This window comes from Hypanus sabinus, chromosome 20 (genome assembly GCF_030144855.1).
Source record: "Hypanus sabinus isolate sHypSab1 chromosome 20, sHypSab1.hap1, whole genome shotgun sequence".
Classification (NCBI taxonomy): domain Eukaryota; kingdom Metazoa; phylum Chordata; class Chondrichthyes; order Myliobatiformes; family Dasyatidae; genus Hypanus; species Hypanus sabinus.
In genome coordinates, this window is record NC_082725.1 from 57,119,293 (window position 1) to 57,145,876 (window position 26,584).

At 39.8% G+C, this 26,584-nt stretch overlaps 1 protein-coding gene across 1 annotated transcript; it reads left to right on the forward strand.

Annotated features, from left to right (window-relative positions):
- The first annotated feature begins 418 nt into the window (after positions 1–418).
- smim13 (small integral membrane protein 13) lies at positions 419–15,004 on the forward strand. Its single transcript, XM_059945573.1, has 2 exons — positions 419–716; positions 9,771–15,004. Exons 1-2 carry the CDS (start codon positions 641–643, stop codon positions 9,962–9,964), a joined length of 270 nt encoding a protein of 89 aa, XP_059801556.1. The 5' UTR covers positions 419–640; the 3' UTR covers positions 9,965–15,004.
- The last annotated feature ends 11,580 nt before the right edge of the window (positions 15,005–26,584 follow it).

Below are 26,584 nucleotides of genomic sequence, written 5' to 3' on the forward strand. Positions count from 1 at the left end.
GAGTAAAAATCACAGCACGCTTTCCCTCGTTTCAGTTAGCTGAATTTTAATTACTGGTTGCTTATAGAATGGTTTTGCAGGAACCATCAGCACTAACCTACAGCAATTACTGTCACCTAGCAACGGCCAGCCATTCGGGAGAAACCATGCCTTAAAAGGAGGTGGTTAACTCAGTAAAAGAGCTCTATTTATACGCTAAGAAATGCATTAGTTCGAACAATTCTGCGCCGAGGAATCACTGCAAGTCCGGAGACGGTAATTAAATAGCTGACACTGTTTTTGAAGCCCCTCTACTGACGCGATGGAAGGACGATGTGCAGTGCACGTCGGGAATGGTAGTCCACCTAGGCTGTCCAACGAGGTGTAAGAAAGGTTGACTTCGACTACAAATACTACAGGAACCAGCATTCCCCGCGAAGACGCCGAGGGAAGCGCCTGTCGGGATAATCGAACAGGTCGCCGGTAAACTAAGTAAGCGGTTAGCTGTGAGCTGGTACTGCTCGGGTTTTTGGCAGCGTCTGCTGTGTTGTCCGGCCTAGGGCGGGATCGCGGAGCATTTCCCTTCCTTCCCTACTCCCCCTTCTCGTGAGGCGGATGTTGGGCCTAGTGATTGTCAGTGATAGGCACGCACAATCACAGTATGTTACAGAGCATCGGTCTGACCCTGCTGGTCTTGGTCGCCACTCTCCTCTGTGTCCTACTCTTCATGTTGTTCGGTGAGTAACATACAGCCTAGAAGGGCTCCTCTTCTCTGCAAAGAGGAGACTGATTAGACTAATTAAACTGCACACGGATTTAAAATTTGAGATCCAATTTTGTTTAAATAGTCACACTGCATGGGATCTGAAATTTTGGCGTCTGCAGAATCAACGTCTGATTTCAACATGGCTTTAGATGGGGATAATTTTCAGAACTGTGGAGAATGAGACGAATAGATCAATGATTTCATGTCTACCGACTTTAATGCATAGGTTCTTGATTTTCTGGAATTGGAGATACAGTAGTTGCAGTGATTGGTTGCCTTTGAAGAGCGAGAATGTAAGTGAGCTCCTTGTGAATGGAAAACATCAAGTTGTTGCAAATATTTCTAGTTCCAGACAACAAGGCCCCCGTGCATTAAAGTCATTAATCATGATATAGATTTGATGGGCTGAATGGTGTTATCTGAACTTTAACTCTTCTTTCACTCTAAGCAAATGCATTGGTGGACATCTGGTATCCCAGTGCAAATACTGTGTGTAATATGCCAGGGTGTAATTACTTTTGGATATTTCCATTTATGTATGCCTAAATATGCTTTATTGAGACTGCAAGTGTAAATTGAGCATTTAATTTGTATTATTAAAACCAGTCAAAGCCTAGAAAACATTAATGTCTTTCATGGAGATATGATTTTTATAAATGACTGCAAGGCATGACAGATAACCAAAAGTTTGGTTAGGAGGTGGGTTTAATGAGGAATCTTGAAAGATGTGCAAAGTGTGAGGATTTTCTGGAAATAATCCTAGAATATGAACATTATATGGCAGAAGCTGAGGCTTATTTCACTTTGATTTGTATAGACATGCATAATTAGATTTTTTTTAAAGAAAAAGGTAGACAAAAAACAGTAAAAGTAGCTCTGTCATTTTGTACACGTGCATGAAATAAGTGATGTTTCAATAGGTACATTTAATATCAGAAATGTATACAATATACTGTTATATGTGCTGAACAAACCAGATGGAAATGGGGTCCAGGGCTGACCCTCACCCCCCCCCCCCCGGGAACTATGCTGCTAATGAGAGAGAGAGATGAAGAACAGAGGTAGAGGCATCTGCTACAGATAAGAGAGAGAGAGAGACGGATGATTTAGTATTATGGCTTCTTCACTGATGGAAAGGTAAACAATCTTTTGCTGCAAGGACACTTCTTTGCTCATTAACATTCTTGCTGAAACTGCAGGGAGTGGCCTAGTTTGATGGACATGGACACAATGAGTTGATGGATGGCTGATACCCCATCAGTGGGGATAAAAGACGAGTCTGGGGAGACACCCTCAGACACACCAGTGGACACTGAAAGAGTGGTGTGCACCCATAGGAAGGTGGAGGCCTGGAGGATCGGTTCAGGAAAATCGGTCTGGAGCACAGTGGATGAAGGCAGACTTGTGTGTGTGTGTCAGCCCTTGCCTGGGTGATGAGTCCATCACTGAAGTCTAGCCTGGTACGGAAGGGTCATAACTGATGACCCCAACAGTATAATGGAACAAGATGGAAGGTTTGCCTGCTGCAGCTGCTTATCTCTTGCTCGCTCTCTCTCTCTCCAACATTGCAACACAACAACAACTACCTCAGCACGAACTGAACTGAACTGAACTCTATATTCTCTTATGACAATTCATTTACCCTTAGACTTTGATAGAGCTTGGTTTTGATTCTTATTCCTACACTTCTGTATTTATTATTGCTAACCTGTTTTATATGTATATTGGCATTTTTGATACTGTATTGCTTAGTTTACTAATAAACATCTTTAGTTACAGTACCACCAGACTCCAACATATCATTCCATTTCCGCTGGTCTGTTAACCCAGTTACGGGGTACGTAACAATACATCCTGAAATTCTTCTTCGTAAACATCCATGAAGACAGAGGAGTGCCCCAAAGAATGAACGACAGTTAGAACCCCAAAACGCCCCCCTACATAAGCAGCAGCAAAGCAACAACCTCCCCTCCCCCACCAGTGAAGAAGCATCGGCTATATGCAGTTCTACTCAGGTGCTTCGTGCGTCACTGTTGTGTTGACCACTGGGAAGTTCAAAGTAAATTTTATGTTCAAATTAAATTTTATTATCAAAGTACATGTATGTGACCATATACAACCCTAAGATTCATTTTCTTGTGGGCATACTCAGCAAATCTATAGAATAGTAACTATAACAGGATCAATGAAAGATCAACCAAGTGCAGAAGACAACAAACTGTGTAAATGCAAATATAAATAATGAGAACATGAGATAATGAAATAGAGTCTTTGAAACTGAGATAAATGGTTGTGGGAACTTTTGATGATGGGACAGGTGAAGAGTGTAGGTGATAACCCTTTGTTCATGAGCCTGATGGTTGAGGGGTAGTGATTGTTCTCGAACCTGGTGGTGTGAGTCCTGAAGCTCTTGTACCTTCTACCTGATGGCAGCAGCAAGAAGAGAGCATGATCTGGGTGATGGGGATCCCTGATTATGCATTCTACTTTCCTACGATAGCATTTCATTTAGATATGTTCAATGGTTGGGAGGGCTTTACCTGTGATGTATTGGTCCGAATCCATACTGCACATCTATAGAAGTTTGTTAAAGATTTAGATATCATGCCAAATCTCCACAGACTCCTAAGGAAGTGAGTTAGTTCTTCTGGAACTTTCTATAGCAGCCATAAAACAGTGGCCAATATGGCTGCTATAGGGGTAAGGGAAACAGCAAGGAGTATAGAAATTATATTGTCCACCGTGTGCCTGTGCACATACCACACATTGCAATTGCCTATTCTCCTTCCATGCCATGAGAGTTCTAAGCTGTCATTGGCTGAAGACTGATCAGGGCACCAGGAACTGCAACACGCTGGTTTGAATTGATTATTTTTACAAATTGCATTTGGTAAAGTGCACCATTTTATAATGCTGTTCTTTGAAAGACGAAGCTGGCAAATGCTCTGTGTGATATGTTCGTGTGACTTTGCAGTTCCTTTATTACTGCCTTATTGCCAGACCTTGCATGAATGTGCTCACAGTTCTGTGAGTCATCAGCAAAGGTGGTGGATACACCCAATCCTCACAAGAAAACAATTCCAGCTTCTACCAGCAGTGAAGGAAATGAGCTGTGGACAACATCTAACATTAGATGCAGGACTAATGGGCATATATTGGCTTGGGTAAGATGAGTCTGCAATATATATATCTGGGACAATTTCCTGATGCCTTAATTTAAGCAGCAAATTATCATTCTGGGGATCCAAAGAAACTTTATTTTCTGCATGATTTGCACATTTTTTATAAATGTTTGAAAATGGATTCAATTAGTTGGCATTTTGGTACATAACAAATCCAAGCTTCTCCAAGACAATTAATTTTGTTCTTGAAAATGGGTCTCAATAGTTTTTGCACAACTAGTTTAGATAGAATGGTAATCCCAGTTCCCTTTTGTGAATAGCATTTGCAATTCTTTATTCTTCTGGCACCACAGTAGTGTTTAATGTGGATTAGAAATTATGTTCATTGTTTAAGCTATGTCCATTCTTCCCTCCCTGGTAATCTAGAATATGCAGCAGATGTTTGGCTTGGACCTGAGTTGAGAGTTAAGGGGAAAAAGTTTAGGGGTAACACGAGGGGGAACTTCTTTACTCAGAGGTAGCTGTGTGGAACGAGCTTCCAGTAGAAGTGGTAGGGGCTGGTTCGATATTGCCATTTAAAAAATAAATAAATAAATAAATTGGTATGGACAAGAAATGAATGGAGGGTCATGGGCTGAGTGCAGGTAGGTGGGACTAGGTGAGAGTAAAAGTTCGGCACAGACTAGAAGGGCCGAGATGGCCTGTTTCTGTGCTGTAATTGTTAAATGTTATATGTTTTGTGGTGGGGGGGGGGGGGGGAGGTTTCAACCAGAAGTGCCACTGTCTCTCAGTTTCAGTGTCCTGGGTTTTTATGCTGTCTGTATAGAGTTTGCAGGTTCTCTCTATGACCACTTGAATTTTCCGTTAATCATTGGTTTCCTCCCAGATGCCAAAAACATGGTGGGCGGTAGGTTAATTGGCTCTGCATTTGGGTGATAAGAGAATTGGGGCATGTTGAATTTATTTAAATCTTGCATCCATCCCACAACATGAGGGAGTAAAAATCTTTGCGTTATGACTCTGTTGCAATGGATAGACGTAAGAATTTATAAGTCTAATAGCTTGTAGAAAGAAGCTGTCCTTTAGCCTGTTGGTCCTGGTTTAATGCTGCAGTATCGTTTGACCAACAGAAGCCACTGAAACAGTTTATGGTTGGGGTGACTGATGTCCCCGATGATTCTCCAGGCCTTCTTTCTGCACCTGCTGCTCTAAATTCCTCAGTGAAGGGAAGTTCACATCCACAGATGTGCTGGACTGTTTGTACCACTCTCTGCAGTGCCCAGCAATTAAGAATGGTGCATTTCCCATACTAGGCAGTGAAGGACTTGAGGATTTGGGAGCTCATGCTGAACTACTTTAGTCACCTGAGATGGAAGAGATGCTGTTGTGCTCTTTTTTTTTTTTGCAATACACCCGGTGTGTAGTCCAGGTGAGATCTTTGGTGATGTGTATACTGAGGAACTTGAAACTATTGACCCTCTTAACTGCAGACTCATTGATGTTGATCGGGGTGAGCCTGACTCTGTTTCTCCTGTAATCCACGATTAACTCTTTTTGTTTTTTTTTATTTGGACATTGAGGGAACGATTGTTATCTTGGCTCCACTGTGTCAGGGTGTCAACCTCTCCTTTGTAGGCTGTCTCATCACTGCTAGAAATAACTACCAAAGTCATGTTATATGTCAATTGAGAGAGAATGGGTTACAGGGAAACTGATGGGAAAATACATCAGTGCTATTTCTCTGAGAGATGCGGGACTCAGTAAGCTGAATGACCTATGTTTTGAATAAATTTGAGAAATATAACTAGTAACTAGATATTGACAACAAAACAATTCCAAAGCCAATGGATGAAGTCAATGATCTGCACCTCCTTCTGTGAATGGAGGTGCATGGATGGTCAAGGAGATACTAGATGTGGAATCTGAGTAAGTTTTCTGTTTTAGCAATGCTGAAATCCTTCTCATGAATACAAAAAACAAAGATGAAGTACTTGCAGTTACCATGTCTTCAGCACCATTGTGCCCATTCCACGTACTCACCACTTTCTGCGTGTTTTTTTAAAAAAAAACTTACCCCTGACATCTCCTTTGTACCTAATCCCCAGCACCTTAAACCTGTGCCCTCTTGTGGCAGCCATTTCAGCCCTGGGAAAAAGCCTCTGACTATCCACATGATCAATGCCTCTCATCACCTTGTACACCTCTTATCAGGTCACCTCTCATCCTCCGTCACTCCAAGGAGAAAAGGCTGAGTTCACTCAACCTGTTTTCATAAGGCATGCTCCCCAATCCAGGCAACATCCTTATATATCTCTGCACCCTTTCTATAGTTTCCACATCTTTCCTGGAGTGAGGTGACCAGAACAGAGCACAGTACTCCAAGTGGGGTCCGACCAGGGTCCTGTATAGCTGCAACATTACCTCTCGGCTCCTAAATTAAATTCCACAATTCATGAAGGCCAATACACCATACGCCTTCTTAACCACAGAGTCAGCCTGCACAGCTGCTTTGAGCATCCTGTGGACTCGGACCCCAAGATCCCTCTGATCATCCACACTGCCAAGAGTCTTACCATATTCTGCCATCATATTTGACCTACCAAAATGACCACCTCACACTTAACTGGGTTGAACTCCATCTGCCATTTCTTAGCCCAGTTTTGAATCCTATCAATGTCCCGCTGTAACTCTGACAGCCCTCCACAGTATATTCCAGTGGTCCCCAACCTTTGTGTCATCAGCAAACTTACTAGCCCATCTCTCTACTTTCTCATCCAGGTCATTTATAAAAATCATGAAGGGTAGGGGTCCCAGAACAGATCCCTGAGGCACCCCACTGGTGACCGACCTCCATGCAGAATATGACCCGTCTACAACCATCCTTTGCCTTCTGAGGGCAAGCCAGTTCTGGATCCACAAAGCAATGCCCCCTTGGATCCCATGCCTCCTTACTTTCTCAATAAACCTTGCTTGGGGTACCTTATCAAATGCCTTGCTGAAATCCATATACACTGCATCTACTGGTCTTCTTTCATCAGTGTGTTTAGTCACATCCTCAAAAAATTCAATCGGGCTGGTAAGGCACGAACTGCCCTTGACAAAGCCATGCTGACTACTCCTAATCATGTTATACCTCTCCAAATGTTCATAAATCCTGCCTATCAGAATGTTCTCCATCAACTTAGCAACCACTGAGGTAAGACTCACTGGTCTGTAATTTCCTGGGCTATCTCTACTCCCTTTCATGAATAAGGGAACAACAACTGCAACCCTCCAATCCTCCGGAACCTATCCTGTCCCCATTGATGATGCAAAGATCATTGCCAGAGGCTCAGCAATCTCCTCCTTCACCTCCCATAGTAGCGTGGGGTACATCTCATCCAGTCCCGGCGACTTATCCAACTTGATGCTTTCCAAAATCTCCAGCACATCCTCTTTCCAGCACATTCCTCTTTTCAGTCTGCTGTAAGTCATCACTACAATCACCAAGATCCTTTTTCATAATGAATACTTTACTTCAGTATTCATTAAGTACCTCTGATATTTCCTCTGGATCCATATGCACTTTCCCACTGTCACACTTGATAGGTCCTATTCTTTCACATCTTATCCTCTTGCTCTTCACATACTTGTAGAATGCTTTATCTTATGATTCAGCAGAAATGGTTTCTTTTTGTCAGGGCCACCAATTTCACTTAAGAGCATCAATCTTGTCATATTGTAACTTTGTAAATTATCAGAATACTACCTTAGTTTGTTTATCTAAAAAATTAACTCTGCTTCTGTCTGTTTAGAGTCTGTCTCACTTGAGTCTTTCCTGCATTTTGTATTTTGATTTCTTTGTAAAATAACTTGTATCTGGGGAAACAGACCAAAAGAGCCTAAATGCTAGAATTCGATGAACTTTTTAAATGTTTGTCCTTCACAATTTCAAAGTTTAAAGTAAAGTTTATTATCAAAGTGTGTATATGTTACCATATACAACCTTGAGATCCTTTCTTTGTGGGCATACTGTTGTAACATGAACAGTCATTGGACAGACACTGAAGCTAGTGGATCTAGAAGTGTTTTATTCAACACAAATGAGCAGTAGCAAATGACTCGCTCTTGGAGAAAGGTCTCCCAACCCAATACTACACAACATTTTTATGTTAAAGATCAAAGATAACAGCTGGACAACTGTATATTTACAGTGTATTTACAATGCTTCACATACCACCTTCTTCACACCCACACTCCAGGCACCCAAAATGAAAGCTAATCAGCATCATCTGCATTGCACAGCTCCAGGAAGAAGTATTGCTCAGGGCTGCAGTTTAAATTCAATCTACAATCCATATTCATGCCTGCTGAGGTTAATATTTGTTATATACCCTAATTCCAGAATGTGCCCTAACAAAATTCAACAAAGCTATAGAATAATAACTATAACAAATTCAATAAAAGACAGCCTAAGTAGGGTGTGCAGCTAGAGTACAGAAGACAACAAACTGCACAAATACAAAAAGAAGAAACAATAATAAATAATAAGCAATAAATATCCAGGACATAAGATAGAGTCGTTGTAAGTGAGTCCATTGGTTGTGGGAATATTGGAGTGATGGGGCAAATGAAGTTATTCCTTTTGGTCCAAGAGCCTGATGGTTGTGGGGTGGTAATTGTTCCTGAACCTGGTGGTATGAGTCTGAAGCTCCTGTATCACCTTCCTGACGGCAGTAGTACGAAAGAGACGTATTCTGGGTGGTGGGGTTTTCTGATGGTGGCTTCTGCTTTCCTGCGATAGCATTTCATGTAGATGTGCTCAATAGTGGGGAGGGCTTTACCCGCGATGGACTGGGCCAAATCCACTACTTTTTGTAGGATTTGCTGTTCAAGGGCATTGATGCTTCCATTTCAGGATTGCGGCAGCCAGTCAATGTACTCATCAGTACAGATCTCTGGAAGTTTGTCAAAGTTTTAGGTCTCATGCAGAATCTCTGCAAACTCCTAAAGCAGAAGTGCTGCTGTGCTTTCTTCATAATTGCGCAGATCCTCCACAAAAATAACACTGAGGATTTTAAAGTTGCTAATCCCCTCCACATCTGGCTCATAGACCTCTGGTTTCCTTCTCCTGTAGTCTATAATCAGCTCCTTGGTCTCGCTGACATTGAGTGAGAGGTGGTTGTTATGATGCCACTCAGCTGGATTTTCAGTCTCCCTCCTATGTGCTGATACATCATCACCAGTAAGTTTGAATATGGCATTGGAGCTGTGCTTAGCCACACAGTCATAAGTGTTAAGCACCCAGCCTTGTGGTGCAATTTAATGATGTAAATATGTTTTTGAACCCTCTGAATCTCTTCATCCTCTATTACTTTTATTATTATTATTGTGATTACTGAGTAAGTTATTGTTGAGCATATTTTCATTTTCTTATTTATAGTTTCATTATCACTCTTGATAGTTTGTAAAAGTCAGTATTACTCCCGAACAAGCTTTTTCTTCATATACTGCCAATGTCGTTATTTTCAGGAAGTCTTTATTCTTGCAACAATAGAAAGAACACTTCACCTGTTCGATGGAATTTGTTTCTGCAAAGTCTGGTTATTACAGTAACTGTGTTGGGAGAAACAATTTGCATTATAAATGATCATGGTTTTTAACTGTGAATTAATACACTGTTTAAAGAAACACAGTTGGCTCTGACAGCATCCCATTTACAATGCTGAAGCTCACCAGAGTAGAATATCACATTGCAATCCAAACTATTCCATTGTACCAATGGCTAGATGGAAAATTGTCAACTATGTTTGAATACAAATAACAGGATAAATCTCATCTGACCAATTGCTGCTCCACCAATCTCCTTGCAGACATCAGTTTCTCACTATCTTGGTAACGATCGACTTTCTATTTCTTTCCAGGTTGGTATGTGGTTTGGCAGCTGTTCCTGTCCAAGTTCAAGTTCCTTCGTGAACTCGTAGGTGATACCAGCTCACTCCAGGGAGACAGTGACCCATCAGAGAATGTAAGCATAGGAGAATCATCACCTACACCTCCAGGGCATAGACCTAAATCAGCACGTCTACGGAGACCACCAGTTGAAGGCAGCACATAGAAAACCAAACCACCGCATTGTTCCACTCATTTGGAATTACTCACTTGGCATTTAAGCACGACTTCAGTCTGTGATTGACATGCTGTGCTTTATTTGATTGGTTGACTTGCTAAAAATACAATTTCTCATATATGGAGAACTTTACATATGTTTGGGTCACATTGAAATAATAATGCTTATTTTAATTTGTCAACATAAGGTTATCTATTTCTCTCCCATTGCTGAATGAATCAATTTACAATTAATTTGTAGGTCACTCAGTCAATTTGACTACATGGGTCAAATTGTGCTACCAACTAACACTAATTTTACTGGATAGATTTCACTTTCTGAATTACTGAGCTAAATTCTAAAAAAAAAAGTTTGTTGTGAAATAGTATTTTTAAAAATGTTAATATCATTTGAACTTTGCTTTAGGTTCTATTTAAAAAAAACACTTCTCATGTAATTATGAAGACCACATTGAGCATGTTTACATAATGGTTATTCCATTTGCTGCTGCATCTTGCTTATTTTAATGTCAGTTGAAACAACCTAACTTGCTTTCATTGGAATTAGTAAGAACATAAGACCTACCTAAGCTAGTATTTTCTTTATAAACAAAACAAGGTTACTATTGGCAATCAGGAGAGAGATATGGAATTTTAGTTTTCCTAACAGTTGACCGAAAACTAGAAATGGGCCTGGCCTGCTAAAAGAGTGTTAAAGGGATGTACACCAACAACTATTTCAATTGTGTGCCACCTGTGTCTGGGTTCGGTAGCACTTAGCTTGATGCCCAAGGCCTCCAGTCTACTGTTTGTTCGATGGACACTTACTGTCACCTAGTGCAAAACAGTGAAGAAAAATGATGATAACAAAAGATCAGAGCCCCTGTGAGGTGGAAAATAGGCTCTTCCAAATGTGCCTGATGAAACATAACCTCTGAAATACATGATTTAATTTCCTGGGCAAGACTCCAAAGGATTAATTTAGAGGGAGTGATGTAATCCTCTGCACGACTGACCAGGAAATTGTATCAAGCATACAAGGCTGTAGCATCACTGGAATTCCCAGATCAAATTTCCAGAATTGCATTATTTGACACAGAATTGGCTACAGTCACGCTCCATTCTGAAATGAAATTATTTTCATCCACTTCGAACTGCAGAATTTCTAGGCCATAGTTTATTGTTAGTATCCTTTTTGGTTTAATTGACTATGATTACTTTGTGGAGTTCAAAAACTTTGATTTGTTCATCCATTTTGACAAAATTTGCCTTGCATTTTCTCAGCTTGTAAATGCCTTGAAAATATATAAATTATATAGAATTAAATAATAATTCAGTGTACAGTTTGAGGCATACCTATTTAGTAATTGTTTTGATTGAACATTGTAGTAGGTGAGGGGGATTGTCCTTTAGCATCTGTGGATCTAGGCCCAGTTTACAGACAGATGTCTAGAGTGACAATCACTTTGTCAAATTTTGTCAAACAGCTGGACTTAAAGGTGTGGAAAATGAAAAAAAAATTGTACTGTAAAATGACTTTTACATTGAGTTAAAGGTGTATCATTGAAGTAGAGAAGCAGTTCTCTTCAATAACTGATTTTGAAATGTTTAATATTACTTCAAGCTGTCAATAAATCCATTCCACAGGATTGATTTTTCCTTTAGTTATGAATGGAGGAACTTGTATTCCTCCCTCTCTGCTTCTTTCCCCCATCTCTTTAATTAAAATAATAATTCCTGTCTTGTCAGTGTTTCGAAAAAAAAAACAAACAAAATGATGTAAACTAGGTCAAGGTGGGAAGTGAGGGAGAGATAGAGGCAATTAATTTCAGACTGAAGATAAGATAGGTTTCCCCATCAATTTTGCAGTATTCATTCAAGGTTGTCAAGGCTTTTTGTGGCAAGACTGTATAGAGAATTCATTCATAGCCTATCACCCCAACTGGGGCATAGGCCATCAACAGCAGTTTGCCAAAGTTAGCTGTCCTGAGCCAGTCTTTCAACTTGTCCCCATCTTCTTAGTGTATCTTTCCTCTCCCAGGGATATGTCTTTGGAACTTCTGTTGATATTTCTGTAGCACGGGGTTTTTACGGGATGAGGTTGCTTATCCCATCCCCAATCCTCCTTTTCAGGGCTAGGCTTGGGACCATCCTCGGTGGAGTTATATATTGGATGGTGCTGGTTTTTGTTTTGCATATACCTCTGAAGGATCACGGCAGGAAACTTTTTTTATTTTCTAAATGAACTATAGAGAAATAGGCTTGTTTTATTTGAAATTTTAACTTTTACATGAAGTGTATTGATATTGGGTATCTCAGATGTAGACAAAACATGTACAGAGACTTTATGATAAAAAGCAGGATTTAAAAATGTATATTAATGATCACATGAACATTATACAAAAAAAGTTACCCTAATGTTACTTGCCTCACCTGTCTTAAACCTCTTCGGCGTTGACATAATAAATCACTCCATACTTCTGGCTCTTTACTATGCCACTGTTGTATCATGGTGCCTTTGCTATTTTTCTGGCAAAGCTAGTACTTTAATACTTGTGGATCTCACTCCATCAGCTATCCTCTACGGCCGGCATTCCCAACTTTTTTTTTATGCCATTGTCCCCTACCATTAACCAAGGGGTCCTGGACCCCAGTTTTGGAACCTCTGCTCTAGGGTACAGATTGCACAGCCATTCAAATTTTCTTGCCTGTGATTCTTTGCCCCTCTGCCCCAATTTCTGCATTTTCCATGGTTTGGCTAAAGCTCAGTTCTCTCTCTTTTAATGTGGATGGGGCTCCTTGGTAACATTAGCACAGGATCAGAGGAGACACAGGAGACTGCAGATGCTGGAATCTGGAGGAAGTCTGCTGGAAGAACTCAACAGGTCAAGCATTGCCTGTGGGAGGAAAGGAATTATTGATATTTTGGGTTGAAACGTGTATGATGCAGTGTTTCGCCCCAACCTGTCAATGATTTATTTCCTCCCATATATGCTGCTTGATCCTCTGAGTTCTTCCGGCAGATTGTTTGTTAGCACAAGAGCAATTCCCAGAAATGTAGGTCACCCATCTTTGCCCTTCTCCTGTCTACCCTCCTTAACCCCGTAGATGCTACCATTCTGTTTGAAGGAAAACCTAATTTTCTCCATTTCAACAGTGTATCATGGAGACTTTAAACAAAATATTTCATAAGTCTGATTTTTTTTTTCCTTTAGTGAGTCAACAACAATGGTTGCCTATTTGAAGTAATAACCAACAGAAGAGAGGCTGTAGAGAAACTTATTGTTGTGGAAGGGCTCTGCAGTACTGTTTTAGCACAGAATTGTTGAGGTGGAGAAATCAAATGAGTAGCTGAAATAATATAATAAACAGATCATGGCAGAAGGAGTACTTTTTGTATTGCTGTGATACAGAGCCAGCAAAGAGCATGGATGATTTCATTTTGTGTTTGAAATTTTAACAAAAATTGCTTATTTTTTTCACAAATTGTCTTCATCTACCAGATCAGTTGGCTAATTTTATTACCTTTTGGTTTGAGTAGCATTACCAGAATCCATTTTGAAGATTTTGTCATCATTCAGCTTGATCCCAGTAACTTGTTCTAAAACGAATTTCCATCTTTTACAAAATTTTTCAGTTCTTGAATTTATAATACTTTCATCCTCCACCCATGATTCATTGACTTTAAAATTAGCTCTACTCATCCATACCTCGATAGTCTTGAGAATATTTACAATCCATACTCTTCTGACTCCATGTGTGCGACCCAATTTCACCCTTCCTTACTGCTCTACCACAGCCACCTGCCTCTGTTCTCCACAACTTGTGCCTAACATCTTCTGTGTTACTGTGTCACTTCCCACATTCAGAACAAATCTCCCTGATTTTCCTTTCAAGCATCTCCCTGTATTTTGTTCATTTGTTCTCACTGAGGTGCCTTTCATTACTGGAAAGGCTCTACAAAATTGATTGATGCATTCAAATAGGCATACTACTTTTTGTTTCAGGAGATACTTGAGCCAATATTTATGGGAGCAGTGTTAGTGGCCAGAAAAAAATACAAGTCGAGGGATGCAAAGTTTCTGCTGGATTTTAACACCAGAACCCCATTATTCCAATCCTATTTACTGCTCCTATAGTCTTGTTGATTGACATTCTGTCTTTCCACTTTAGGAAAATGCTGTACTAGGAAACTGAGCAGGAGAGGCTGTGGCTGGGGTATTGTGGATGGAGCACTAAATTAGGAATAGCGAGGGGAGATGCTGGTGAGAGAGACCTGGGCCAGATTGGGGGAGGGCCTGTGATGATGTCGGCGAAGGAGGAGACCACAATTGTGCAGTGGAGTTGGGGAAGCCTTGCTATTTCTGCAATTTTGTAGCAAATCCTTTACATTTTTTGAGGCTAGAAGCTACTACATGTCCTTCATAGCTGGCTGAGAAGCCCAAGAAACAACATATGGCACCTATTAAATTTAAATCTGGCTCTTCTAATTTAAATATGTTAATAGAATATCTACAATGATTTAAGAATTTGGTCACTACTTTCAAATTCCTAATGCCATTCTCTTGTCTGTCATGAGGATATATTATCAAGGTTAAATATTTAGAAGGTGAAGATCTGATTATCCCCAACCTTTATTTGTATTATCAAAGAGGCTACCTCAAACCCTATAAATGGTAGGTGCTTGTGTTTTCGTGGAAGTAACTTTAGAATAAAAACATTTATAAATACAGAGTGAAATGCAGCTTTGTATTAAGTGACAAATATAATGGTTTCAATGCAAAATTAGATGTTTTAAATTTGTTCTGGTTATATTTGAATCTTAGTTTGAATCCATGTTACATTTAAGTTATTAGAATGCAAGTTGGACTGTTTACTTGACTGAAGGAATGCTTTCATAGTTGTATGGTCATGTTCATATAGTATTATAGACAAAAGTCACTTAACAAAACTGATGAGTGTTAATAATGTCCTTGGTATGTTTTCTGTTTCTTAAACTGACTGCTGTAATAGAAACAATGAAATAAAATGAAAAAATGTGTTTTTCTGATTCCGCCTTTTTCTATTTATCTCCAACTATCCTCCCATGCCCTCAGAAGAATCCCCTACTTTCTTTGTAGCAGTACAATGTTTCTTTTTGTAGTTGTCAATTTTAAACTGTTTTGAAGCATCATAATTTTTATTATTAATCTATACAATTACAAGTTTCATTTCTCATTTACATCACACCTGGTGTCTCCAACACATTATTTGCATTTAGTGATTGAAATTGTTGTAAGTATGATTAATACTTTCACAACTTTCCTGCCATTAAACACCAAAGTGAATCACCAGTTCCTAATCCAAAGAAAATTGCAGTGCCTGAAAATTTAAAAAATACCATCGATACTGGGAATCTGAAATAAGAACAGAAAATGCTAGAAATCTTCAGCAGGTCAGGCAGCATCTGTGGAAAGAAATTGTGAACAACTCTTTATAAGAAAAGGGAAAATGGAGAATTCCACATTGGTCTTAAATAAGAGGAGCTGGAGAAGAAATGTGTAGAACAAAAGAAATCTCTTCGATGGGAGCAGTTACTATAATGTTTACTATTGACTGGTTTTCTTCTCACACATGCTGCCTGACCTTCCAGATTACAATACCCTCTTGTGCTGATTGTAGTTTTGTATATACTTATAACAGGTCTTCATCCTGCTCTTAATTCCTCTTGCTGTATTTTGGCAAGAAAATGAAAAAAGACATATCATCTAAATGAGAGAATGTAGAGGTGTCAGTGACCCAGAAAATGATTCACAGAAGGGTAGTCTGCAGGTAGAACAAATGAGGGGAAAAGCTAACAGAACCTTGTTGTTTATTGCTTTGTCAATTGAATACAGTAGTGAGAAGTTATATTCCAATGGTGAGATTACATGTGGATCACTATATTGGCTTCCTAAAGGAAAGACATTACTACATTGTAAGCAATTAAGAGGTTTCCTAGACTACTACCAGGAAAAGGCTGGAAACGTGAGAGGGAACTTGATTGAAACACATACAATCCTGTGCAGTTTTAATAAATTTACTGAGGTCATCTCTTGTGTGAGACTCTAAAATACAGTTTACAAAGAAGAGGACGCCTATTAAAACAAAAGTTATTTTTTTTCTTTGTGGGTTGTAGGTCCTTGGAATTCTTTTCCTCCAAAGCTCTGGAAGTGAAGTATTTTAATATTTTTGAGACAAAGACAGTTATTTGATTAAAAAAGGCAAAAGAATGCTGTGGATAAATGGGTTTGTAAAGTTGAGGTTACAATCATATATGCCATGATCTGTTAAATGGATTTAAAGAGATCCACAAAATTACCAGAAAAATAAAACAAGCAATTTACATATTTTTGTTCCAGCTTTTACTGATCTAGCCCTGATGAGCAAATATCAAAACACAAAATAAGTTTTATGAACATCTGTAGTTAGAGTCTTGCACACAATTTAACTTAATTCCTCCTGGTGTTGAAATAACTTGGAGAAAAGTGAAGCAATCTATGAACAAAGCCAATTGTGTAATTTGACCTGTTAAATGCACTTAATATTTTGTGTTTTTTTTTTGAAGAGTGACGAGTTGCCTCTAGCAGTTATCAGCATCTATCTATTCTCATTGAGCAACTTCCCCTAAATTTTGTTGTCATGCCCTTGTTCCTTTTTGCATCTTGTGGTGCTTCGGGTGGGATTTATCTGTCTTTTATGAGGTTGAGTTACTAGCTTTGACACTCAACGCAGCATGGATGAACAGTGTGCAACACACAAAATGCTGGAGGAACTCAGCAGACTAGGCAGCACCTATAGAAAAAAGTACAGTGGATGTTTTGGCGGTCTGGCCTGCTGAGTTCCTCCAGCATTTTGTATGTGTTGCTCAGATTTCCAGCATCTGCAGATTTTCTTTTGTTTGTGGATGGAAAGGGTGCAAGGCGCTGGGGGGATTTGAACCTGTGACCATTGGCCTTGAAGTCCACTACACCACTGGCCGGCTAAATCATGGTATTATTGGTTCAACAAATTCTGGCCCAACTTCATTCTCTCCCTATGCTTCCTGTATATTACTCCAAACTCCCTTACCTGCCCTGCCAGCCTTCATGACAGCATAAATCTCATGCTATAAATAAAAACTTCAGTAAAGCACATAGTTGTGGATGCAAATTGAATATATATCTTCAAAGGTTAATTATTGTAAATACTTAATGTGCTACTACTTGTTGGATGACTGTATGCTTAAATCACATTTCTTCCCCATTCTGATGTTTGGCCTGAACAACAACAGTATGTCTTAATTAAGTAGGCATGCTTTTATGCATTGAATTGCTGACACATGATTGGCTGATTAAATACTTGCATTAATGAACAGGTGTACATAATAAAGTGGTCACTGAGTATACAAATATTTTTTTAATATTGTAATTGTCCCTACTTCCATCATTTCCTCTGGAAACTCATTCCATCTCTGTAAAAATCTTGCTGACTTAACAAAGCAGACAACTAGAAATTGAATTAGAAAACAAAGCAGAGATTTAGTCATAAAATTACAGAAAGTAGAATGGAGATCATTTTGTTTTTGAGTTCCTGCGGCTTCACGCATGAGCAATTTAGCTATTTTTACAGGACTGTATTTTTGGAGCTGTACTTTATTCACTCATGAACTGCAAGTTGTGGCTGGGCTTTGGATTTATTGAACATCATTCTGTTATTTATTTTTTGCTGTACATTTTTGGAAAACCTGATCCCATTTGTCCACCAGGTGGTGCTGTCTATTCAGCATAAGTAATATGAATTCTGAGACAATAAGCTTTAAAATGAGGTAGTGCAAGCTAAAGCTGCTGTGTCTATGACAGTCAACATTGCCAATTTCTCAGAATCAGAAAAAGGTTAATTGTCACTGTTTTATATGATATGAGATTAGTTGCCTTGCAGCAGTAGAAAAGTGCAAAGACAAAGTTATTATAAATTGCAAAATAAATAAGTCAAGCAAAAAATAGAATAATGAGGTACTATTCATCAGTTTATGTACTGTTCGGAAATCTGGTAATTGAGTTTGGGTCTTCAGTCTCCTGTACCTCCTCCCTGCTGGTAGTAACAAGACGAGGCCAAGTTCTGAATGGTGAGGGTTCTTAATGATGGATACCTCCTCTTGAAGATGTCCTCGCTGGTAGGGAGGATGTGCTTGTGAAGAAAATGACTGAGACTACAATACTCTGAAGCCTCTTGCGATTTTGTGTTTTTGGAGCCTCCATTCCAGGCTGTGAAGCAACAAGTCAGTATGCTCTCCACTGTACATCTGTAGAAATTTGCATGAGTCCTTGGTGACATTCCAAATCTTCTCAAACTCCAAATGAAGCAGAGTTGCAGGCACACCTTCCTCGTGATTGCATTAATATATTGGGCCTAGGAACTTATAAAGCTTCTCTTCTTGAGTCCACAAAGATGGCAAATGATAAAATGGCAAATTTTGATCATTTTGCCATTAAAGTCACATGACATAAGCAACTGAGCTTTTTATCAAAACATTGCAAATTCTACAGCATGCCAGAACCTTTTCAAAACCCTTTTTTGCTTCAAAAAATAATCCAGAAATGATTCCAATTCATGGCAAGGAAATGAATTGCTTCAGCAATTTGTTGCTAAAGTAAGCAAAGGTAGTCAGGATCCTTATCATTCAATTATTCTCTATACTTAGTTGAAGAAAGATCAATTTCAGAGCATGTCTACTTTATTGCTGGAACCATGGATTGATAACATCTTATTTACATTTGTGACTTGCATTACATAGTCAGAAAGGTATTTTAATAATGCAGATTGATGATAGCAATAAAAATATGACCAACAGCCCTGCAAATATTGTAGAAAGTGAATTTGTTTTTGTTATTGAAGTACAGTTTTAACCTTTCTCCACTGTGGAATGGATTTCATTGGTGATTGTGGAAAGCAATATCTTTCTGATGAAATCCTGGACGATAGTTCTAGAAACCCACCTACATCTGTGGCTCTTCTCATGCCCGCAGTCTTCTCAGTAACTGGCCATGACTGTTTCATCTTCAGCATGGATGTTCAGTCCCTCTACACCTTAGTCCTCCATCAGAAAGGCCTCAAATCCCTCTTTTTTTTCTTGACGAAAGAGCCAACCAATCCCCTTCCACCATTACCTTCCTCCGTCTGACAGAACTGGTCCTCAATCTGAACAATTTTTCCTTTGACTCCTCCATTTTCTCTAAACCCCAGGGGTGGCCATGGCCACTCACATGGGCCCAGGTTATGCCTACCCCTATTTAGTTCATGTTCAAAGCTCTGCTGGTAATACTCCCCAACTCTTCCTCTGCCCTTAAATTCACTTGGCTTTCTCTGACACCTCTTTCTCTCTCCCCCTTCTTGATATCTATGTCTCCATTCTTGGAGACGAACTGTCAACTGACATCTTTTATAAAGCTACTTACCATAGTTACCTTGGCTATACCTCTTCCCAGCCTAAGTCCTGTAAAAATGCTTTTCCCTTTGCTCAGTTTCTTTACTTCCACCGCATCTGTTGTCAGGATGCAGCTTTCCATTCCAGGACATCAGAGACGTTCTCCTTCTTTAAAGAATGTGGTTTCCCTCCCTTCAGTATTGGTGCTGCCCCACCCTCATTTCCTCTATTTCCCGAACATCTGTGCTCAGCTCATCTTCCTGCCATCATAATAGTGATAGAGTCTATCTTGTTCTTACCTACCACCTCATCAGCCTCCACATCCAATACAATATCCTCCACTACTCCACCATCTCTAAAGAGACCCCATCAGTAAACATACCTTTGCTTCCCCCCACCTCCGCTTTCTGCAAGGATCACTCCCTCTGTGATTCTCTTGTCCTTTTGTCCCTCCCTACTAATCTTCCACCAGGCACTTAACCCTGAAAGTGGCCTAAGAGCTATGCCTGACCATACACCTCCTCTCTCACCTCCAATCAGGGCCCCACTCTTCCGGATGAGAAAACACTTCCCCTGTGAATCTGATGGGGTCGTCTATTGTGTCTGGTGCTTCTGATGTGGCCTTCTCTACACTGGTGAGACCTGTCATAAATTGGGGGACTGCTTCATCGAGCACCTCTGCACTATCTGCAAAAGGTGGTCAAACATTTTATTCCGGTTCCCATTTCAGTTCCATCATGTTGATCCATGGCTTGTGCCAAGATAAGGCTACCCCTAGGGTGGAGGAGCAACTCTTCATATTTTGTCTGGGTCTTCTCCAACCTGATGGTATGAATATCAATTTCTCCTTTCAACAAAACTTCTTCACCTCTAATTCCCACTCTGACTTTTTAGTTCTTCTCACCTGCCTATTACTTCCCCTTGTGTCCTCTCCTCTTTCCCTTTCTCCTATGCTCCACTCTCCTCTCCTATCAGATTCTTTCTTCTCCAGCCCTTGACCTTTCCTACCCACCTGGCTTCACCTATCACCTTCCAGCCAGCCACTTCCCCTTTTCCCACCTTTTCATTCAGGCTTCTTCCCCCTTCCCGCTCAGCACTGAAGAAGGGTCTTGGCCCGAAATGTCAACTGTTCACTTTTTTCCATAGATGCTGCCTGTCCTGAAGAGTTCCTCCAGCATTTAGCGTGTTGCTTTAGTTCTAGAAAGTGATTTTTGTTTTGTTATTGAAGTACAGTATCAGCCCTTCTACATTGCAGAATTTTGTTGTATTCGAATGGAATATTTTGCACTATCAAGGTTTGATATAGTGAGGCACCAACACAAATGTTTATTGTTGTTCTGCCATTGCATCAGTAGATCTTTAATGGCATAAACTTTGATCTATTGTCTTAGGTTTCATTGGAAAAGCTACTGATCTCCACAATTACCAGCCACAATCATGGCCCTCTGGAACTTCATTAGTAGAGACTTATTTAGTTGGTTTGAAATATTCTAGAATCACTTTTGAAGCTCTGGAATTCCTAAACTCTGGAATTCCCACTTATACATATGGATAGAACATTTCCCAGAAATGTAGAGTCACAATGCACATTTAAGATGTTGCTACTATCCTGCTCAATTTCAGTTTCAATTATAATTTATTTGGGACACTGGAGAAGATTCTGGCCTAGATATTGGATCCTGTCAGGCTGCTTTTGTAAGTGCAGCAGTCTGTCACAAAATGATAACTGGGGTGTAATTTCACAAGTTTATTTATGGCTGCTCTGGATATGTGACCAGGTGCTACCTGGTAATTGGTATTTGTTAGATTGTTGTCATATGTACTGAGAATTTGTGATAAATGTTGTTTTGCATGCCATCCATACAGATCATTCCAAACATAGGTACATCAAGGTGGTACAAACACAGGGTTTCTCAACCCCAAGGGGTCCAAGGACCCCTCAGTTCATGGTAAAGGTCCTTGATATAAAAAAGATTAGGAACCTCTGGTTGTGAGGCAAAATAAATAACTGATTGTAGAATATAATGTTGCAGTTACAGAGAAAGTTGTAGAATTTATATTGCGAAGAATGGAATGATTTTAATAGATACAATGAATAAATCTGCTACAGCGGACAACAAATTCTTTCATAAGTGTTGCTTCCTCAGAATTGTTTTTGTTTGTGATAGACTGCTTGAAGCTGAACACAAATATAATTTCAGACTACTTGTATTATGTAGGAATTCAGAGAAACAAGAAATTAACTTGTCTTGAACATAATTGCATAACTGTGCTGACCTTTGCAATAGTTCAACTAAGCTAAAAAATATTTTGCTGAAGATTTTTATTTGCACTCAGTGTCTGAGGCTTCTTGCTTAACTGTCCAACAATTATCAGTTAGCATTAATAGATTCCAGTTGCCCTGATACTGTTTCTCAATGACCATAACGTCCTTGTGAAACCTTCCACCATGCTTGTCACTGACAGCGCCAAGATTTGCAGGGAAGAATTCTAAATGGGAATGCAGAAAATGAATCTTTAGTGGCATGTTGACCTTCATGGTTTTGCATGGTTGCAGCATTTTGTCAATGTAGATTGGTGCTCTGTAGTTGCCAAGAAAAATTTCAACAACATCTTTGAATGCCTTCAATGCAATTTTCTCCAGTCCCACTAAAACTCCTTTGAATTGCCTGTCACGGATTATTTGTTTTATTTGTGGATCAACAAAAGATCCCTTCCTTAATCTTGGTATCAGCTATTCTGACTTGAATTATGAATTGAAATAAATACAGAAGATTTCAAAAATTGTGCATGATGGGAAATATAATAGTAAGATACACCAAAAAGGATTCAGGAAGCAAAATCTTTATTGTCCAGTGTCATCAGAGTCAGCACACTCTGACACCATCTTGAAAAGTGATTGTGAGAAACTTGTGTGTTTTTTCTGCTTACTACTCACACAATCACTGTTCTTCAACAGTGTTTTTTCATGTGAAAGATTCCCTTTGGAATAATGTTCTTGAAATGGAACTATAGAGTATGTGTTAGATGCAACTTTCAGCCAACAGTTTGCATAATCAATATATTTCCTTCTACTTAGCTCCCTAGATATGTTTGATCTTGCATGAAACAGATACCCACATACCAGTCTGACTACCCCCCACCACAACTCCTAATCACATTTTAGAGCACCTTCTCATGTCCATAAACTCACAGACTCTTCACAACTTGAACTAAAATGTCTTAGCTCACTTCTGTTCCTCTGTATGCCCTTACAACAGTTTTTACCACTAATTATACCTGTCTTTCAAAATAAGCAATTTCAGCCATATGAATGTTACAATATTTCAGAAACAGGATTCTGTTCACCTACATGAGCGGGAAAAAATACACATTTGATGTATTTATAGTAACCGGAAGCTGCTTGCCAGCAGCTTTACAAACAAATCAGCAACTATAAACAATATCTGCTATTTTGAGAAATGGAGGGATATTTTTCATTGTAGCAGTTCGGAATATTGAATGAATAACCCTTGACATTAAATTCAGACCCACTGGGGTCATAAAAGCCAACATAGGTGAGAAAGTCGCTGCTGATTACTACCTATTGAGCTTATTCATTTATTTAATTGGTATTTTTTGTAGAATACCACTTGGAAAAAGCATTGCAGAGACCAAGAGGAACAGAATATCCTGTGGGTTCTCCATACAAACTGCTTACCAGCCAGACTAGATTAACTATGTAAATCAAATCTACATAGTTAGTGTCATAACCACCGACTCTGCCATGGAGTCTGGGTGCTCTCGCAGGCAGGCAATCTAAAGGGAGCCACATATCCATTTTCTGTTTATATTTCATTTTGTGTCATGTTTATTATGGTAATGTGTTGGCACATAGCCAAGTGATTAAGGTGTTCGTCTAGAGATCTGAAGGTCGCTAGTTCGAGTCTTGGCTGAGGCTGCGTGTGTGTCCTTGAGCAAGGCACTTAACCACACATTGCTCTGCGACGACACTGGTGCCAAGCTGTATGGGTCCTAATGCCCTTCCCTTGGACAACATTAGTGGTGTGGAGAGGGGAGACTTGCAGCTTGGGCAACTGCTGGTCTCCCATTTAAAAAAGAACCTGCCCAGGCTTGAGCCCTGGAAACTTTCCAAGGTGCAAATCCATGGTCTATTGAGACTAATGGAGGCCTACACTATACATTATGGTAATCTTTCAAAGTTGGTTGGGACATGGGAGAAGCAAATGAGTATAATTAGATATTCAGTTAGTTGAGTTTAGTCTAGTTGAAAGGGGGTGAGCCAAGGGGAATGATATTTTATTATTGACCACTAACTAGAGCATTCATATTGCTTAGTTAGATCACTAATTATGCTATTATACCACTTAATATCACTAATACCGCTATTAAACTTCTAATTAATCCATTATATTTCTAATTTGGTTTTGGAAGTTTTTTATTGCTACTAGATTGTTCACCTTTGCTTGTTTTGTAATTAAGGACCAAACATACCTTTTTCAATTTGGAAGTTCAATATCTGGAAGTGTGTCATGCAGTGTTGATTACCCTGGCTTAGTCTCTCAGTGGTTTTGGTTTGTTTTCAAGTAACAGCTACATTTTGTCAATAAAAAAAGTTATATCAAATAAGCAGCAGTCTATGGCAAAAGATTGCCTCAGACCTCTTGTTGAATCGGGAGCAGCTTGTAAGTGGCCTCTTGTTGATTCATGCTGTGTATTTGTGGTTTGAACACAGTTTTGAATGGTCAGTGCTGCCTGCCCATTAGATCATGTGGTGTTTGCCTGAGGGTTTGTTGCTTTGATTTATTGAAGTGCTGAAACATTCCAGTTGCTGACGTTTGAATTGAAGGCTATTTGTTCAGTCTGGTTTAAGTGCTATGGATGCATGGACAGTTTGTTTGTTGCCTACCTTCTCAATCTCTCTCTCCAAAGAATACCCTTGTTGTTCTTCATCCAAGTCAGACTATGCAAGAATGATGTTCAATTGCTTCCTCTTCCAACTAAGAAATAAGAGCAGGTTGTTAAATCTAAGAATCCAGGTCACTGGCTTCCTTAAACTGGTTCAAAGTGAGAAGTGACGGATTATATATGTTACCGCATCCACCTCCTCTTCAATCTGCATGGTATTCATTATAACACTCCTCTTGACTTCTGGCTCATCTAGCAGAAATCTCCAGAAAAATCAGGATTCACAGGCTGAAGAAAATACTGAGGTCCTGACACCCATGTCTTGTTCACTTTCAAGCCTCTAGAAGACACATCTGCTGGGTTGCTTGCATACCTCCATTGAGAAACTTGTGAGATACTAAGAACTTCTGAAACTCTGTTTACAATGAAGGCTTGGAACCTGGATGTTTCATTCTTGATATACTTCATCACAGAAGTACCATCAGTCCTAAACACTGTAAAGTGGTGTAACTGTGTAGCAAGAACTTCTTCAAAATCCAGGGGTTTCAAACATCTAACAACCTTAAAGTCTTCCAGCTGGCAGAGTTCTTTCAACCAGCAACTCATGAGCAATTGATATTGGAATAGTGTCAACCCAGCCGAGCCCTTTCTTACATTGATCCTGTAGGATCTTCTTAGCTAATTGTACCACTGGACTCAAGATTCCTAAAGGATCATGGAACTAATTGTGGAGAGGATCTCCCTTCTGGTGAGTGGTCTGTCTTGGATTGTGATCTTAAACTTGAAAGTACCAGACTGAATGCATCATTGCGCACCCAGTACTGACATAAGGCATTCATCAACATAGACGCAATGCAAAACCTTATCCACAGTCTCATGGCTGAACTGTTCTTCATTGTCTCCTGTGCATTTTTTAAGAGTGAAATTGGCACAACTTTGTGATGACATTGCTCCAAAGGGATGTACCACCATTCTAAAGTATACCATATCTTGGCTGAAGTCACCATCAGGCCACCAGAGAAACCTCAGCGGATCTGCATCTTCTACTGGTCTTTAACCAGATGAAACACTGATTCACTATCTGCCATGATCACCACCGGTTCTTTTCTGAATCTGGTTATGACTCCAATCAGTGAGCTAGTAAGAACTTGCCCCTGTAAAAGCTGAGCATTAAATGATACTCCCTGAAAAGTTGCTCTGCAGTCAAACACAACACAGTTTCCCTTTTCTGGGGTGATAAACACCATGATGTGGAATATACCAGACTTTCCTATCACTGTGTTCTATATCTCTGCTGGCCCACTTTCAGCATAATCTTTGGAGATGAATCAGAGTCAGGTTTATTATCACCAGTATCTATCGTGAAATATATTGGCATATCTTTCTCTTGTACGCCCTCTCGTCTCCATCAGACTCCACCAACAATGGTTGTATCATCAGAAAATTTTTAGATGGTATTTGCGCTATGCTTAGACACACAGTCATGGTTATACAGAGAGTAGAGCAGTGGGCTAAGCACACACCCCTGAGGTGCACCAGTGTTGATTGTCAACGAGAAGGAGATGTTACCACCAATCTGCACAGATTAGACAATAGACAATAGGTGCAGGAGTAGGCCATTCGGCCCTTCGAGCCAGGGCCCTGTACAACTGCAGGAGGACCTCTTTGTTCCTATACTCAGCTGCCTTTGTTATGAAAGCCAACATGCCATTAGCTTTCTTCACTGCCTGCTGTACCTGCATGCTTACTTTCAGTGACAGATGAACAAGGACACCTAGATCTTGTTGTACATCTCCTTTTCCTAACTTGACGCCATTCAGGTAGTAATCTGCCTTTCTGTTCTTGCCACCAAAGTGGATAACCTCACATTTATCCACATTAAACTGCATCTTCCATGCATCTGCCCACTCACTCAACCTGTCCAAGTCACCCTGCATTCTCCTAACATCCTCCTCACATTTCACACTACCACCCAGCTTTGTGTCATCTGCAAATTTGCTAATGTTACTTTTAATCCCTTCATCTAAATCATTAATGTATATTGTAAATAGCTGCAGTCCCAGCACTGAGCCTTGCGGTACCCCACTAGTCACTGCCTGCTATTCTGAAAGGGACCTGTTAATCCTTACTCTTTGTTTCCTGTCTGCCAACCAATTTTCTATCTTTGTCAGTACCCTACCCCCAATACCATGTGGTCTAATTTTGCCCACTAATCTCCTATGTGGGGCCTTATCAAAGGCTTTCTGAAAGTCCAGGTATACTACATCTACTGGCTCTCCCTTGTCCATTTTCATAGTT